At 46.9% G+C, this 18,857-nt stretch overlaps 1 protein-coding gene across 3 annotated transcripts in view; it reads right to left on the bottom strand.

The window, feature by feature from the left end:
- Positions 1-18,857, bottom strand: part of RASA3 (RAS p21 protein activator 3) — a 167,716-nt gene that overhangs the window by 114,185 nt on the left and 34,674 nt on the right. Inside the window, exon 1 of one of the 3 annotated variants that reach the window (XM_072345767.1) lies at positions 13,252-13,558. The exons of 1 other annotated variant lie outside the window; for it this stretch is intronic. In XM_072345767.1, coding sequence (XP_072201868.1) covers positions 13,252-13,543 — 292 coding nt within the window. In that variant the 5' untranslated portion in view covers positions 13,544-13,558. Of the gene's footprint in view, positions 1-13,251; positions 13,559-18,857 lie in introns of those variants that run through there. One more of the 3 variants, XM_072345776.1, reaches the window with a different exon arrangement.

Genomic DNA, 18,857 nt, shown 5'->3' with positions numbered 1-18,857 from the left:
CAGTCAGCATTACAAAACAGGCAGCCCCGTTTTCTGTTATTGCAGCTGCACTTCTTCTTTTCACCCTTTAGGATTCCCACCCCAGGATGAGGAACTGCAAAGTTTTATTAGAGAAAGGCTGGCCCAGACAAGCCTTTTTGGCAACATCAGAGCTCCCAGGGCCCTGAGCACCAGTACTCCCCCAACCCTCAGGTTCCAAAGCCTCAGCTTGAGGCCAACTGTGATCCACAGCTGCCTGAGCTCAGAACAGTCCAATGGGAAAAAGGAGCTGTGTGACAAAGCATTGGTAAAAGCCTCACTGGGCCCCCTGCTCCCTCAGTGACCAAGGGCTCTTCAGAAAGGTAAGCAGCTAGAAGTCAGATTTGTTATTAGGGCTGTGGCAGGCTTCTCTTGCACCATTCAAACTCCACGCAAGTAGAAGAGAAGCTACAGTCCAAGTCTTACCCTCACACAAATCAGTGCCCTACACCTGGATGGGTACCTCCATGTGGTAGCGCAGTGCTTGGATTCCCATTGCTGCCAGCTTACAGAAGGCGATAACTGGAGTGAGAAACTTGGAGAAGGATGGGAAGCATCTGAACATGTCCTGCTGCAGGAGGGACAGAGGTACGCAAGGGGAAGAAAAGGGAAAGCAACAATTTAGTACCGACTTCCCAGTAACAGCTTCCTCCCTACTTTCTATTCTCCAGACCCAAACGGTCACTACAACTGTTTTCTACTCAGCTCCTGCCCTCCTCAAGCACTTCAGCTAAAGCAGTTGCATCGACTCAGAAGTCAGCTCCTCCTGCAGATGTTAAAGTTGCTAGGCAGTCCCTTGCTTTAAAACAGGCTTTAAAATAGGGATTTAATTAAAACAGGATAAATAAATAAATAAATGCCTGAAAACAGAATTTGGGATCTCCTCTGACCCTTGGGAGAGCTATTCATTCTGGTATTGCATTTTATTTCCCCAGCAGTGAATATGCTGAGCAGGGCTTTCACTGCAAGAGCCCTGTGATGTCCAGGAGGGTGCAGAAGGCATTAAAATGCAGATTGACAAGAACAGGATCTCAAAAGGAAGGAAACAAGACTTTGCCAGGCAGAGAAACAGAATCCTCCTTGCGCTTTGCTGTACCATGCCCTAGTCAGGCTCTTGCTGCCCTCTGCACTGCTTGACTAGAGCAGCTCCATTCCCTTGCAGCTGGGAGCCCACTCTGGGGGAGGCAACTGCCCCTCACTTCTCAGCACGGAAAAGGTGCACAGGGAACAGACTATGCAGAAAGAGGACCACCAAGCACAACAGCAATGCCCCAGTCTCACGTGTTTGTAGAGTCAGCACTTTTCTTCTTGGGAGTACCCGAGGTGAAACCTCAAGTCCAACTTGCAAACACACCAGTCAGTCACTGTGGCAGCTGAAGTGAGCTGTGCAGGGAGTGTGTGCCAGCCTTAGGATGAGGGGGGAGGAAAAGCAGGTAGAAGAATCCAGAATTAGCCTTAAATTGTCACTATGCCTGGTAGGTATCATTTTTCAACCCTGTTTCCCACTTAAGACTGTTACTTCAAACTCAAAAACGACAGAAACAGAACTCAAAGAAGTCCACAGCATGCCAAGCAGGACAACAAAAGAGCTCATCACAAGTGTTGTCAGAGCAGGTTTTGAACTGGACAAACGCTTGGTATGCAGCATATTTCAGCGCAGGAGCAGGATACAGAACTGCTCATGAGGTACCTTCTTAAGAACTTAATGGACTTAAAGAAACACAGTGTTTATTTATTTATTTATAAGATGTATTGCCATATAGCTGGAGTTTCATGTTCACATGAACATCAAATTAAGAGGCCACTAGACAACCCTCACGCTGGTACCACTCAACTTCAAGTATTTGGACTTTGGAAGCTCACCAATGCTTCACAGAAGTACAAACCCCTTCTTTCTGTATACTGGCCTCAGATTGGCTCATAAGCTTGCATGATGATCTATGCCCAGTATCATTAGGTCATACACTCAGAGGGCAGTGAGGCACTGGCACAGCTACCTAGAGAAGCACCCTGGAGGTGCTCATGGCCAAGTCGGATGGGGCCCTGGGCAGCCTGAGCTGGAGGGGGCAGCCCTGCCCACAGCAGGGGTGGGCTGCGGGGTGCCTTCCAACACAAACCATTCTGTGACTCCACATAAGTAAAGTATCCACGCTGTCTTACAGGCAGAACAGCACCTTTGTGTTTCAGTGACTATCCTAAATCAGTCTGTCTTTCAAATAGTTATTATCAAAGCTCATTACGGTTAATTAAGGAATTAATGAACTTAAGGAAAAAAAAAATAACACCTGAGAAGAATGTAAAATGGGCCAGGTCACACTCCCTGTCAATTGCCCTGACTGTCTGGATCCAAACCATCTGGGCAACTGGAAGACTACAAACCAACATCAGTGTGAATACAAGGTTTATAGCTAAACCTAGAAAGTGATGATCAGATCTGGAAGTCCATGCATAACTAAAGACCATTCAGAGACCCCATCAGTAACACACAAGACTTGGAACAGCAGAGTTAACTGAGTTAAAAAAGCTTCAACCTCCTCCCCTTTCTCCCCCAGGCACTCTCAGTTCAGAGCCCTACAACACAATTCATATTGCCAACTAAGCGTTCCACTCCTCAAAAGAAATCACGTAACCATGCTCTTGATTATAAGTTTTTTTTTGGTGCCATAATTTTACTTTAATGCCTGTTAAAAATAAACAAACAGAAATCCCGATTAAAATGAAGCCAACACACTGGCTCAAAGCGACGTATTGCAGCTTTATACTTCCATCACCCTCATCCTGTGCTGGCCTATTTTATCATTAATCTCATGTTCTCCACAGAAAGCTATCATTCAAGCACATACAAAGCACCACAAAGCAAAAAATCGAGTGGGCTTCAGCCCATCCCTCCCACACTCTGCTACCCCTACAGATACAGATGCTCAGCACACTTGGCTTCTAGCGCACTGAATTAGTGCCCAGGAGCACAAACTTAATCAGGGCTATGAAGCAACACAACTTTGCATTGTGCCTGCTCTGATAAGCACGGCATTTGCTCCTATGGGATTCCCAATACAGGGCGCATGGTGCAGCTGAAATAGGGACCCTGCCTTAAAGAACAAAGAGACACAACATAATAAAGAATAAGATTCGGCAAGTTTGACTTGATAAAACTAGGAGAAAAATACGCTCTCAGTTCCAGTGATTCGCTTTGCACAACAAAGGAAAGCCTACATTCAAGAGAACGAGGCAGAAATTTCTGTTACCTGAAGGATGACTGACTCCCATTACCAGACGCATACAAACGAATTTGTAGGCGTCACTATGAAACTCCAGTAATGACAGCACATGCAACATTTCCAGCTAGACTATTACAGAGATCAGTTACATTCAGTCCTGAAGTTGATTTAGCACAGTCATTCACATGAATATTTTCTGCTTTCAAACCCACAGCCCTCTGGAAGGCTGTCACAAAAGCAGGTGTCAAAACACACTAATTATCAGCCTGTTAGAGCTTCCCTTTTACTCAAGTTATTTTGCCACATCCCAGCATCCCAAATTCCCCCAAGCGCTTTTTAATTCCCTGTCAAAAGCTCCTGCCTCAGTACTCAAAAAACAGATAGGCAGGATATAGCGGGTCTGAATAAAAAAGAAATGGGACATTTGTTGGTTTTTTCTCCCCCTCAAGCAATTTTGCTTAGTAGGACAAAAAAAGCAAAAACAACCAACAAGCCCCACCATGGTAGGGAGGGGAATCAAATACAGAATATCACTGCTACTGTCTTGCAATCTACTTCCCTCTAACTCTGCACACAACCCGAATTTCCAGGCACCACCCCAGCTTGGCTCTCTGCTTCCTAATGAGAGGGACCAGACCTGGCTCTGGTCAAGGCTGGATTTGTGACCACAATCTCCTTTCTCTTCACTAACAGCAAGGCCTGTTCTGCAGCAATTCCCTGGAGCTCCTCTTCTACAGTATCGTGCCCAGACTGGCCTACACTGCTGCTAGTGGGAACTCTGGTGTTCACAGTGGTCAGACGGAACAGCCAAGAGCTGTTGGCTAACAGCAGGTAGCAAATGTAACTGCTTGGAACAATCTACAGAGGGCAAGACCCATGTTGGCAGAGATTAAAATAAGATGGTTGGGTCAAATCCTACCTTAACTTTGGGCCAACAGATGCTAACCGAACACAAATGTGCTTCTTCAGGTACCTTAACAACTTGGCACTGGAATATCAGCCAAAGCCCTAAATGTTAAATACTTACAGTATAAAACGTGACTCCGGCTTCCCAAAGAGGAACATATCGCAGGAGGTTTGCAGCAACAGCTGATGGGTACCTTCTGCTTATCTACTAGGGAACGCTTACACAGCCATTAGAAATGAAGCACCACGTGTACAAAATGCAACTCCTTGGACCTTGGGAGGCAAGCAAGGATAGAGGCACGGTCCCAGCGCAGCAGGAGGCCTGAGAAGGCCTCCACACCCAGACTGGGTGTAGACTACTGAGAATCTGCAGACATCAAGAGAAGGGCCTCAGTGACGGTGAGAGCAGGGCATAAACCTTAAGGGAGAACGACTCTACAACGTAAGCAGAACAGGTAGCACTAGCCCTGATTTTCTGATGAGACCAATGAATTAAACTAACACACAGCTACACACATTTACAAGCTTTTTCCTGTGATCAATGACATTGTTTCTGGGGGAGAAAAAAGAATCAAGAGAAGACAAAAAATCAGCTGTCGTCAGCAGGTATGAAAATGCGATATCCAGAGACCTGACAGGTCTCACAGTGCCAGCATTCCTTGCTTCTCTCTGCTGAACTGCCTTAAAAGAGGCAGCTAAAAATCAGACGAATATTTCTATGATAGTGAAGTTCTTCATGAGAAAGAAAATGCCGCCTCTTCAGCGAGATTGCGCAATTCAGAAATGGAAGGGAAAACAGCTAGTGTGAAGAGGAGAAACAACGCTCCTAATGCAAACCAGACCCGACAGCAGGTGTCTCGTGAAGGTTCTGAACTGGCACGATGCCACTGCACATCTTCATGAGTACAGCCAGCACGCAGCAGCTTTCCTCTCCATCCCAGCAGCAGCGCTCACAGCTGGCAGGTGACAACAAGTAAAGAAGCAGCCGCTGGGGGGCTGGAGCTCGATGATGCTTGAGGTCCCTTCCAACCCAAGCCATTCTGTGGTTCTATGATTGGCTCTGGAAGACACAGGGCAACCACTCATGACATTTTCAGGATGTAAAGCGGTCATAAAAGCGCCTGTTTTGTTGTCGTTAAGTGTTTTGTTGGTAGGACAAAACAGCCTTGCCACAAATAAGCCCAGTTCTGTTAGACTGCTGCGTTCCCTCTCTCTCAGACACTGTTAGATATCTGCAACAACGCAATTCCCGCCGGCGAATCTTTACTTCAAGCACTGCAGGGCTGAGGGATGGCTTGTCTTTGTCGCGCACCTTGTCACACACCCCCAGCTCAGTATTCCAAGGCTGCGTTCTCGAGCCCCGCAGCACTCACCAGCTTCCCGAGCCAAACTGTAAGAGCAACTGTAAAATGTCACACTCTGTGTCGCCTGCAAAATAGATCTAATTTTGTATCACAAACCAGCGATTGTTCCAGGAGGGAAAAAAGAGAGGGGCGAAGAAAGGGAGCTTTTATACAACCGAGCAGATTTTTCTTCTCTTCCTACCACCCTCCTGCCTACAATTTTGGAAGCTGAACGACTGCCAGAGAAATCACTGAAACTGCTTCCCGTTGAATTTCTGAAACAAAGCACCTTAGAAGTTCCCCGATACGCTTCAATTCCGCTGATAAACTCGAGGGGAACACGTAAGCACCTCTAGGACCTCGCTGAATGCTTTCAAACACAACAGCTCAAGAAGAAGATACTGAGAGAAACAGCTTTCAGAAAGCTGCAGGGCAGCCCTGAATGGAACAGGAAATGAGGAACAAAGAAAGGAATTTCATAGATTCCAGATGTACTCTAACACCAGCTGGGAAACACAAGCAAGAATCAACTGCAGCCTTGTAAGAGGCTGCCACTGACTGTTTTCTTCGGGACTTCTCGAACAAAACTAAGTAGCTGTAAACAATTTGTAAATAGAAATATTTTTGGAAGAAATTGGAAACAGTAGTAAAAATAAACTGCTTCCCCTCTCTCCTAAAGAGTTTAAAACTCAAGCGTCGGAGCATCTGGTTTATTGGAGCTGCTTCTTTAAACACAGGAATTCTATATAAGCAGCCATAACAGAAGCACAACTGTACGCAAAGTGTTTCAAGCTGCCAGTTTTACAGCTCTTGGAACACGAGAGGCGACTGAAAGTTGAACGCAAGGAAAATGAAGAAGCACAAAGTTCATTTCTATTATGCACCTCCTGCAGAATTGGAACTGAACGGCTGTTTACACTTGTGAAATGGTGAAAAAAAGAAAGCAGTTATCAGTCACTCTGACTTTATCCCCACAGTTACAAACTAAAACAGAAGGAGCGGTAGAACCCTGGGAAAAAGAGCTCCTTTGCAAGCCCAGCCATCTCTCTGCTCCCTGCGTAACCCCGTGTCTCCAGAGCTGCAAGTTCCTTTTTCAATACACGAACTCGGGCCTTGCAAGGCAGACTTCTTCTAACTGGGTTTTGAAATCTCTTTGAGTAACGACTCCAGTGACAAACAGACTACTCTGTTTCCTCCCAAACTCACTGTAAAAGATGAAAAGAAAGCTGAAGGTTACATCTTATGGGACGTAGAACCGTGTTATCAGAAGAGTCCTCCTCTCGCGACTGGGAAAATTATTTGTTCTTTTCAAATGAACTTCAAGGCTCTTCTCCAATTTGTCGCAGATGGCTCATCTGCAAAGCTTCATCTACTGCTCATCCCCCTGCTGCAGGTGTATACAAGTAAAGTGCAACAACACACACATTAAACACTGCATCAAGTGCTACCTGCCCAAATCCACCACTCACCGAATCAATCACAGAATCACTCAGGTTGGAGAAGACCTTAAAGATCATCAAGTCCAACCACAACCTACCCATACTACCCTGACTAACAACCCTCTGCTCAATCATGTCCCTGAGCACCACATCCAAATGGTTTGTAAGCACAACCAGAGATGGTGACTCAACCACCTCCCTGGGAAGCCCATTCCAGTGCTTAACAACCCTTTCTATAAAGAAGTGTTTCCTGATATCCAACCTAAACTTACCCTGGCGCAACTTGAGGCCATTTCCCCTCGTCCTGTCACCTGTCACCAGTGAGAAGAGACCAACTCCACTCTCGCTATGAGCACCTTTCAGATATTGGAAAAGAGCAATAAGGTCTCCCCTCAGCTACCTTTTCCCAGTCTAAACAGCCCCAGCTCCCTCATCCTCTCCTAACAGGGAACACGCATGAACCTCCTCTTTTGTACTGCAGCAATTACCCACTACATGCTCCTCATCCTTTCCAGGTGTTGCAGGCAGTCACACAGCTAGACAGCTCAGCAAGTAGGGAGCAACAAGATACAGCTGTTGGGCTAATGAAGAGCTCTTCATTCTGCCCTGGTGCTCCCGCTGGGAAGAGGGAACAACCAGCAATGCAGTCTCACATCTGGAAAGAAAAAGGTAAAACATCTGAGGTCTGGAAAGTACAAGTGAAGAGCAGCACTCCCAACCAAACTGAGAAGGAAAGGAGGTCAGACTGGGCTGCAAGGCTTCAATGGTTTTGTCCTTTCCTCAGAAGACCTCAAAAAACCCCAGACATCCGACACTTTCTTCTCACATAGTAAAGGGGGGGAGGAAGAAAAGCCTCAAATCCCCCCCACAATCTCCAATGAATGTGTAACACATCTAACACTTGGCAATGAGCCATTAACAGCTCTGAGAAATGAAAACAGAAGGAAAAACAAAACACAAATCCAATTCTTTATCATCTTAAAGGCTCACGTTTCACTTGGCAAAAAAACTTTCACCTAGAAAGCTCTTCTATAGGAGGAAAACAACACATGAAGTTTCAGGGAAGTTGCTTTCCCTTGGTAGAGGTTAGGAAGGGGGAGGAAGGAAGTTAGATTTGTTTTGTTTTCATTCCAAAACAAAGCTTTCAGCTGCATCCTAAATTCAGTCACCGACCCACCATGCTGAAGCAATCAAAAAGGCCCTGTGAAAGAACTGGCGTTCCATAAGTTCTAATAGATGTTGATAAAGCCGGAAGCTGAGATAGCAATGTTCAAGTGTGTGACCAGCTTTACAGTCTAATAAAATACAATCTGTTACTACCTCCGACCGTACCTCAAACACCAGGATTCAACCACAGAACAGCCAAACTCCCGCTACTAGCAGCACTGAAAGCGTAACAGTATGACACAACAGCACATGTTTTAACTTCTGTATATATCTCTTTCTTGACTTCCTCCTCAGATGCATGAACAGCCCACTGGCATGCAAACATTCGTTTTGCTTTTTTATATCTGTGGCTAAACATTTGCTGAGCTGAAATGATGTCTGCTATTTACAGCTTTCCCCATATCCAGCAAACTACGCTTTCCATCCTTTACTCTGAGCTTCTTCCTCCACTCACAAAACCCCTAAGGTTCATTCTCCCAGCACCAGTTAGCAGAGCCTTTACCCACAAGTGAATTGTAACAAAATTAAAGGTATTAAGTACTCCGTAACAACCCTAAGTGGATTTTGCCTCATCCTTCTGCTCCTCCCCAAGAGACAAGTGGCTACGTGAGCTACTCGAAGATTTAATTCAGCTCTCAGAGAAGTGTAACTACTGCTTCCAACAGAATGATTCTCAACTCGGGCTCCTCCAACAGAGATCTGTCAGTCCCTCACCGGTCACAGACTGAGAAAGTACAGGGGGAATATCTGGCGGTCCATTTGCAGTCTGTTCTGCCTAACTCCTTTGAGAATGTTAACCCAGTGCATGTCATCAATGGTAGGTTAGCAGTAGGCTGCTCTTTTGCATCTGCTTTCTAATCCTGCTTTGGGATGAAAGCACCTTTCAGGCACGGGGAAGCATCCCTTAAATGGGAGGGGAAGCATCCCTTAAATGGGAGGGGAAGCATCCCTTAAATGGAAGCACGAGCGCACTGAATGACTTCCCACAAAGCGCTGACTTGTGTTAGCATATCACAGAGCCATGTGCCAAACGCGGATGAGCATCAGGCATCAGAGACCAAAGAAGAGGTAGCACAGAAGCTAATACTGGGACCTACTCAGCCCAATAATCTAAGGAATATGTTTTCAATCTACTTTAAAAACAAAACAAAACTTGTAGAATGTTCCAATGCAATGAAAAGTTTTCAAAAGCATTTGCTGGGAAACAGGGAAGCTAAGATACCCAGCACTTACATAACGCCCTCGTGTAAGAGCATTTGGTACTCTGACCAGCAGATAATCACCTCCATGAGAAGACAAGAGAACACCATTAGCTCTCACAGCGGAGATTGCTTTTTCCAAATTTATTAATTCCAAAAGAAAAAAGAAAGTAAACAGAAAACGTGCTTCCTGCTCTCAGAGGCTCTGAGCAGATGTTTCGTGGTTCCATTCATTAGAATTTAACTCTACACAAGGCAAATCACGCTGCCTTCCATCCTCGCGCAGAATCATTTCTTCCCTTACAAAAAATAAAGTTAATGAGTTAATTAGTGGATAATCTGATGTCAGGCATCCTTGATTTCTGCACAAGACAAGTTCACTCAAGTATTACCCAGTGCTACCTTAGCTTCTTACTTGGAGAAACTGCACTTTGTTCCCCACACTTGCTCCAGTCCCAGCTGTCCCCCATAGCCCACAGGCAGCCCCAGCATCTCTACAAACAGCACATCTCCCAGCTCCACTCCGTTCAGCACACCCGACACAACACCCACCAAACTGCGCTCTGTTTGAACTATTAAACCAGAGGTGAAAAATCTGCATCACGTACTCTGCACCCTCCTGTCAGACTCAAGCCTTGAATAGCTTTCAGCGTGACAATTAATAATAGCATAAGTTACCGCTTTATTTTAACGCAGCGTGAATTTGAATTGCACTCGATAACCTTTCGATGCGCAGAAACGATCCTGAGAAGTCTTGAATATATTCAGGGTGAGATGCAAATAACTCTTCTTCCTTTCTTAACTTGTTGCTCCACTAACTTTGAAACACTGCAAAGACGTCAGTGATTTTCTAAAAGAGATTTTACACTTCCTAAATAATCACCTACTATGAGATAAATCTATAGATAGAAGGACGTAATAGGCAAAAATTCTCTTTTTCTAAAAATACCTACCGAACAACCTCCCGCCCCACTTAAACGGGAATAAATCCTTTTACAGTATTAGGCGGTGAGCATGTTTAGTCACACTTACTTGCTTCCATGAGTAACCACTTAAGACAAGGCAGCAAATCCCAACAGACAACATTAAGAGGGACATCTTCTCAAGGCAAAGTGGATTTCCCTGATCAATCTTAGGATTATTAGACTGACGGGGTCATAAAGTTTGCCAGAGTCAAGACGGGTCCTCCGTACCCTTACAGAAATGCAGGGAGATGTTCCTCTCATTGATTTATTCCTTATCAAGTTTCATGATCGAAGGGCAACAAATACCTTCTCATTGCAACCGACCTGCTTAAACGCTAGGATACCAGCACTTGAGCAAACACTCACTCCCTGATTTCACCTAAAACTCTCAGCTTCCAAAGAAAAGCCCAATTCCTTTCACAATATCTGAAGCTACGTAGCTCTCTTTAAGTTAGCAAAGAAGCCATGGGACAGTTTAACCTATACAACAAGCCTAGTCGCAGCTAGAAAACACACAATCTTAGAGTGGAGCCTAATGCTCTAAGAGACACGAGTACTAGATTTGGGGAATCGTGGAACACTTGTTACTTTACAGGGAGACGAGTGGTTTTGGTAGATGCTCAATAATTTCACAAAGGAAATCTTGCCAGAGAGCTCTCTGCTAAGCAGGATGCAGCCTTCCAAAGCCAAAATGATGAATAGGAGCTTTGAATTTTTTCAGCTGAATGTTTAATATTTGATGCCATTTAAGGAGAAAAATGGAGCCATTAGGTAGAGCGTGTTTACTAAATACTATTAACAGCACAACGCAAGTCATGTTGTCAAGCAGAAGCACGCTCTTTGTAGTTTCTCCAGCCAATCGCCAGCCACAGAGTTCTTCTGTTGTTTCCTTTCAGGTTTTGAAACACTGACTCATGGAAATATCAGCACTGCACACTTCCTCAAAGTGGCAATCTTATAGGAAGTGTTTGTTTAGTCTTACATGACACATTGTTTTGTTTATGCAGAAGGGATTCCGGTAAAAATAATTTTCTATTAAGGAAAAAAAAAAGACAAGAGGACAACAGTTTCAGTGAAGGAGAGCCAAGAGGAATCCGTTTTGAATGGCCATTTGAAGAGCGCGGTCATTAGCACACGCATTTCATTTTCTGTTTCACCGTATGTCACTTATTTGCAACAGATGTGAGCAAAAGTAGTCGGGCATCAAGTTCTTTCAGTTCAACAAACCAGAGAATCAACCAGAAACCGGACAAAGGGCAGCAGAGTAACAATCCCCCCCTACCAAGTTGCTACTCACAGCAGCTTGACAGCATTCACAGTGCTGGCCCGTGACTTCAGCACCTCATGGGGAATGGCTCTGGAAATGGCACATTGGTGGTAAGGCAACCAAATGAGGGAAGTACAGGATCCTGAGCAGCTCAGGAGTTCACGCTTCCAGTAGATCAAACAGATGAAGACAAATCCAAGCAAGGCTAAAAAGAGCACTATTCAGAATGGGGAAGCATTTAGGAGATCTGGGATATCATTTCCCATCTAAATCAGTCCCAAAAGAACTGATAACAGCAGCAGCCACGGACAACAGCTTCATTTACCTGCAGCTTCTTGGAAACAACACAAGATCCAGCCATAGCAATACATTACATTTGGACACACAAACATTTTCAGGCTACCAACAACCTGTGCACAGCTCAAAGCCTTCACCCTCTCTGTTAAGAAAGGGACACAGCCATGGGTGCTCCGTGCTGACCTAGCGGTGCACTGTCACTGATTCACCCAAGCATCAGCCCTGTGTTTCACCAGATCCACACACAGCACACTTGTGTAACTGTGCCCCTGTCCTGATTTGCAGCAAACAGGCTACAGGCTGAGCAACGCAGAATCAAGATAAGAACATCTGGAAGTTGGTCAGATCAGTCAGAACTTGGCCACGAAACAGACTTCCAAAGGGCAGAACTGACTGTAGGCCTGACCACTTCTAAGTGTGATAAATGAAAGCGAGTCGTGAAATAATGTACCCTTCGCTTCTCGATGATTTACCCCTTAGCCATCACAAGACCTATCAAAGCCTCCTGTCACTACACAAGAAAGCAATCTGAGGGATATTCGACAGTGGGAACTGCTAAAAGACAAACGAATTTGCTGTTGGGGATAGCAGGCCAAAGCAGCGTCCCAGGACACCTCCTTCCTTACCCACTCACTGGTGCCTTCTGCAGTAAGCCTACAAGCCCAGAAGGAATTGCAGGTGGAGGCTCCAAGATGCCAATCGCTTTACAAAGCTCTCCCGCTAGAATTACCTCCTCCACACACCACAAACCACTCCCGCCACCTCCGTTCTATTGACAACCGTCCCCAGAGGCGGTCAGCAACAGAGGAGCGTTTCACTTTTCCACACCAGCCCCCACGAGCGCCGCGGCAGCCCATCACGGCGCCTTCAGCCGCGATCCGCCGAGCAGAACGGTCCACTCCAAGCGGGCTCAGCGCCGCCCCCTGCCGGATAGCAGCACAGCGCCGGCTGCAGCCCCTCAGCGCGCCGCGCCGCTCCCGCACCCGGACCTTCTGCCAGCGAAGCTAAGCGAGGCAGCCGCTTTTCTACCCCGCTGCCCGCGATCCGAGGCAGCCAAAGCCCTCGTTGCCGTTCTGCGAGCACACCGAGCGCTTCGTTCTGCAGGAACTCCGGTAACTGGAGTCGGCAGCAGGACAACTTCAGGCGGCGATCGGAGCGCTCCAGAGCTCCTCGCCGCTGCCAGCATCTCCCAGCTCCTCCGCAGCCCGCGGAGCTCCCGGCCCCGCACTCGCACCCACCGATGAGGGGCAGCACGGCCGCGGGGCTTTCCCTCAGGGGCAGAGCTGTCCCAGAAGCCGCGAGCCGACATCATCCGCCCGCTCCTCCAGCACGGCAGCCCGCTCCGGTCCCACAGCCGAGCCCGGCCGAGCCCCGCCGCCCGCTTTCAAACTTCCGAGCGAAGGGAGCGCGGAAGCCGCCCCCCGGCCCTCACCGATTTTAATCCTGACGCTCTGGAAGACCCGCAGCCCCTCTTCTTCCACCGCCATGGTGCCGCCGTTCGGCAGCGCTCGGGCTCCTCCGCCGCGGACGCTCGTTGTACCGTACCGTGCCGTACCGTGCCGTACCGGGGCAGCTCGCTGCTTGCTGCGGTGGAGCAGGCAGCGCGCGGCTCGCAGCGGGGCCGCCAGCCAGCACCGAACGGAGCGGAGCGGAGCGGAGCGCGGCGCAGCGCCCGCCTCCCGTCCCTCGCGCTGGCAGCGCCCGCCCCTCCGCCGCCCCCTCATTGGTCAGAGGGCACCCGGCGGCGGCCGCTGCCTGCAGGGGAAGAAGGAGGAGGGGGAGGGCGAGGGGGAGCTGCGGTGCTTTGCAACAGCTGGAGCGCGGCGCGCCTTGGGCGCTCTGCCGCGGGGCCGCGCCTCAGCCGCCTTCCGCCCGCCCTCTCCCCCCATCTCCGTCCCGCCGGGCGTTAGGGGGCGAGAGATCGGCGCTCGGGGGTTGGCAGAGGATGCGGCACGGAGCGACCGTTGCGAGCGGCCGCGCCTCAGCGTGTGGGGAGGGAGAGACGGAGCGGTGTTCAAACTCTTCAACCCGCAGCGCCGAGGGAAAGGGGCGCTGGGGGCGGCCTCTATCCGGCAGCCGCTCCTTAGCGGGGAAGGCCGTGGTGCAGCCCCTGCGACATAGCAGCCCACATGTTCAGCTGCCTGTCTACGTCTTTACATCTGCACCGCGAGGTCTGCAGGTTGCTGGGGCTGAGGAGCACACGAACTCGTTGCCAGAATTTGGCACAAAGTTCCACAGAGGACCGCAGATTGTGCACAAGATTCTGAAGGGGTTTTTGTAAAGCACGGGCCTCCGCTTGCCAACATCCCTTCCGTAATTCCCTCCTCGCAGCAATGTGCTCTCCATTACATAGCCCAGTCTTACCCACCCTGTAACTTGCAGCCTGTTCCCCCTTATGCTTCAGGCCCACTGGAAGCACCAGAGCACCTCTGCCTGCTGGGTCTCTGTCCTCTGTGACGCCCCCAGTCCTCCCCCTCCTGACAGCCTCTGCCATTTTACCACCACAGCCCCAATTTCATCTCTCACAGTTCCCCTAACTCCTCTATCTTTGCCTCCCTTTCCAGCTGGACAAGAACCAGTGCAAGCAATAGCCTGAATAGAAGCTGCAAGATGCCAATCAGAGCTCCTAATTTAATAAAGTAATCATAGAATGGCCTGTGTTGAAAAGGACCACAATGATCATCTGGTTTCAATCCCCCTGCTATGTGCAGAGTCGCCAACCACCAGACCAGGCTGCCCAGAGCCACATCCAGCCTGGCCCTGAATGCCTCCATGGATGGGGCATCCACAACCTCCTTGGGCAAGGATGCTTAAGAAGGATGCTGACACAGACCAGCCAGCCCAATTGGGCTTCTCAGATGCTGGATGTGTCAAACAGGTTTTGAGGATGCACGTTGTAACACTCTGGACATGCTCAAAGAGAAAAAGGGATATACAGTGCTTGTTGATTTTGCTCCTTCACCACACATGTGCACACCTTGAACATATTTGCACAAAATAAATACAGGCCCACTGAGTCACCTCACTGAAGAGGAATGGCAAACGAGTGTTGTGCACTACGCAGTACACAGGCAGAAATAAGGACTTTCAGCTACAAGCAAGTGGATGCACTCTCTCTGTTATCAGGATCCCTATAAGCTGACCCCACTAAAGCTCACAAATTGAGCTTACATAAGTGAATAAATGAATGAATGAATAAATAAGAAGGTATCTGTGGTGATTCAATAACAAAACTTCTACATGCTGATACTGGGAACTGATAAATCTTCCCCAACAAGACCAGAGAGAAACCTGTTTCCTTGTTGCAAATACTACAGATATTTCATAATATTTTACTTCTCTTTGATTTCTGTGTTTGCCTTTGGGACATAAAGACTTCAATTGACCTCATTTCCCAGTCAAAGCTTTTCTCATCCGCTGAAAGTTGACCCCAAAATAGTCATTAAAAAAATCAATTCTGTTCCCAGCATTGGCTGCTGCAAGAGTTACTCTCAGCAGACACTCAACAGACTATCCTTCCCAATTTGCAGCTGTGCTCTTCTCAGATAGCCACGGCACTTAGAATCATAGAATTACCCAGGTTGGAAAAGACCTCGAAGATCAAGTCCAACCGCATCCTAACCATAGTACCCTAACTCTAACAACCCTCTGCTAAATCATATCCCTGAGCACCACATCCAAACGGCTCTTAAACACATCCAGGGATGGCGATTCAACCACCTCCCTGGGGAGCCCATTCCAGTACCTAACTACCCTTTCTGTAAAGAAGTCTTTCCTAACATCCCACCTAAACTTACCTTGGCGCATCTTGAGGCCACTTGTACCTGTGCACCCCAATTTCCAGGCAGAACCTACCACTCTCAAAAGTTTGACCCAGGAAAAGTTCACCCTGCTTACCCCCTCACATAACTACCTTATGTGTTGCCTGAAACTCTTCTTACGGGTGCGTGGTGTTGGTTACAAAAAGCTGCCGTGACTCTCATTTGTTTATTATGAAAAACAAAAGGTCCTTCAGACACTTTGAAATGCTTTGCTCATAAATATAACTATACGCAACCTGAAAAGAAAGCATCCCACTCCAAATGTGTGTCTGGGTCACAGTCAGCAGTCTGGGGAGCTTTAGGACTGTGTGCTTACCTGAGGCTACACCTCCAGGCTCACTGCAGGGACAACACAAAGGCTGGTTTTCAGAATGGCCTGGCTTTACCGTGGATATGTCTGAGGAGGTTGTGGCAAAACTAAATACAGTAAAGACAGCCTTTTCTTTAAAGCAGTCCAGCACCACTGACTTCAGTGCCTCACCGTAAACGAAACGCTCCTCACCATGACGTAACCCAGCTTCCTCACATAGGAGTGGACAAATCGTTGTTATTTCTGGTTTCTGGGCTGTGCTGCCCAGACACTCTGCAGGTTTCCTACCAGCCCTTTTCTGCTGGAGCTCTCTGAGAGTGCTCCTGTATATCAGCGTGTTAGTTTATTTTGTGTTGCCTAATTCCTTGACATGAAGCTAAAAGCTCTTTGCTTCCTCAGTAACAAGCATCTGCCTCCAAATCTACATGCTGTGTAGTCCAACAATGTAAATGAAATCAGTGCTTCAAAGCTGCATGAATATGTATTTTTAAAGATGTTAAATGCATTATAAGAAGCAGCCGGGGAATGTGCATTGCTTTTTCAATATCTCCATTGTTGAAATGAAACCTCGACACCAACGTATCACATATATCTGTGTATTGCAGATAACATGTGCATGCAACATGAGGTTTGCAGCTGCTGGCATTCTGATCAGAAAATCCAGGCGAAGTGAAATGCTGCCTTTTAAGACATGAATGAGTCTGTTAATGACAATATCTCTTCCAACTTCTGTTCATCCAGGCCATATGGGTTTGTATTACCAGCTCTTCAGAGGATTCTTGGGTCTAAATTAGACTACAAAGAAGGTCATTTTCTGTGACTCATTTGTGCCAGGCAAGAAAATCATTTCCTCTCTTGATCTCCATGATAGCTTTCTCTTGGGAGGAAAGAGAATATAAGAAGCTTTCTAATCTCCTTCTGCATTATGCAAGAAACTAACAAAATATGAGCCCACTGTCCTCTGGGTACCAGAGTTGCTACCTATATCTACGTGGTATTACTGCTTCTTAACATTTTCCTAGGTTCTTCTTGTCATGAGCCCCAGAAAGCAAAAGGCTGATAGCAGATCTGCCTGTAATGTGATTGAGCAAACTTTCATTCAAAACAAGATGAAATGGGGGGAAAACAAAAGGGGATGGGGGGGTTGGGGGGTAGGAATGGAAGATTAAAACAAACAAACAAGCAAACCACGCCAGGGACACTGTCCTTTTTAGGGAAAAGATAAAGTGCTCAGGAAATAGAGAGAAAATAAAGTGCATAATTAATAGAGAGGCTAATGGAGACATCGTGAATCTACTCTCAGTTATGCCCCTGTGTTGCTAAACAATCTTAGAGAAATGTATGTGCAATTCATTTTCCCATAAATGATTTCCCATAAAAGAAGTGGCAACTCCCTTGCTTTTGCGAAATGTTTTATACTGTACATCTGTGTTATGCTGTAGAAATCATTTCAATCTGAAAAATCACTACAAATTGCTTGAATCTGAAAAACATACTAACAAAAAAAGCCCAACATCTCAAAGACTAAAGAGTTGCCAGCATGGCAAGCATACTGCAAGCATACTGCAAGCATGCTTCTTTACAGTGAGGGTGACGGAGCACTGGAACAGGCTGCCAAGGGGGGCTGTGGATTCTCCTCTGGAGATATTCAAGACCCGCCTGGACGCCTACCTGTGAAGCCTGCTGTAGGGAGCCTGCTTTGCAGGGGGCTGGACTCAGTGATCTCTAGAGGTTCCTTTCAACCCCTACAATTCTGATATTTGAGAATGCTGGAGAAATCATTGCAGTTTTGTGCAGAGCAGACCACCGTGCTCCATTCTGTCAGACAGCTAACTGTAACTACAGACAGCCAGGCTGCTTTGCAAGGACCACATCACATAAGGAGCTGTACCAGAAGACTTTTGCCTTGCTCAGTGTCTTCAGTTTTCAGGTGTGCATTAGTAGATACTTCATAACGTGGTATAGGAACTGGACAAATAATGTCCTTCAGCATAATCACCTAGCTTGCAGTAACCTACAGATAAGCCATTTCTTCATCTAAACCTTGTTGCCATATATTTATCTTAGTGGCTCTTGAGAGAGCTTTTCCAGTGAGTGTATAGGATCATTTTTTTAATCCATTCATAGATTTTCCCTTCCCAAGTCAACCTTTAGCTATGAATTGCATTAAAAGATTCTTCTCTGTGTGTTAAAGTGTTGGCCAATAACCAAGTCATTTATAATTGCCTGCGGCAGTCATGAACTTGTAAGCTGTTTTTACACTTCATTTCCATCCCCAGCACTTCTTCCCTGACCTGAAAGCCTAGTTATTTTTCTTTTACAGAAGCCTCTGATCATCTTCTGTTTCTTTCACCATAGTTGTCATTCCTGAAGGTGCAGAGAATGAGGATCAAGCAAGTATTCAACTATGAGGACACCACCGATGGATGCAATGACGTGATGGCTTTTCTTTTCTTTGGACTGTTTCCCTTTTCTATCAATTCCTAACGTTGTACTGAGCGCGTCAGTGACACTGAACATCCTGCTGACTTGTTGCTTTTGGTTCTTTTTTGGATAGAATGGCTTTAGTTGCCATCCTGTCACAGTGAAGACCTGCCTCTCTGGAATGCTACCAGAAAAGGGAAAAAGAAAGAACACCAAAAGACTTTTTACGCTTTTAGTCAAGATCTCTTAACAAGATACTACCAAAACAGTGGCCTTTAGATAATATACATATGTGTGTGAGTATATGGAATATATGGGAATATCCAGTTTAGCCTTCAGGTGCCTGGCTTCGGAATAAAAGTTAAAAAATCAAATGAAATCTGCTCCAGAAGTCTTAGAACCAGCTGGTCAGGAAAGTGCTCCAGCCCTTCCCCCACACCTCATGCATACTGAAGTATGGCAGAAATATAATGAGCCTACAAA

This window comes from Excalfactoria chinensis, chromosome 1 (assembly GCF_039878825.1).
Source record: "Excalfactoria chinensis isolate bCotChi1 chromosome 1, bCotChi1.hap2, whole genome shotgun sequence".
Classification (NCBI taxonomy): domain Eukaryota; kingdom Metazoa; phylum Chordata; class Aves; order Galliformes; family Phasianidae; genus Excalfactoria; species Excalfactoria chinensis.
Note: the sequence above shows the minus strand (reverse complement) of the source record. Positions and strands in the feature narration are given on the sequence as shown.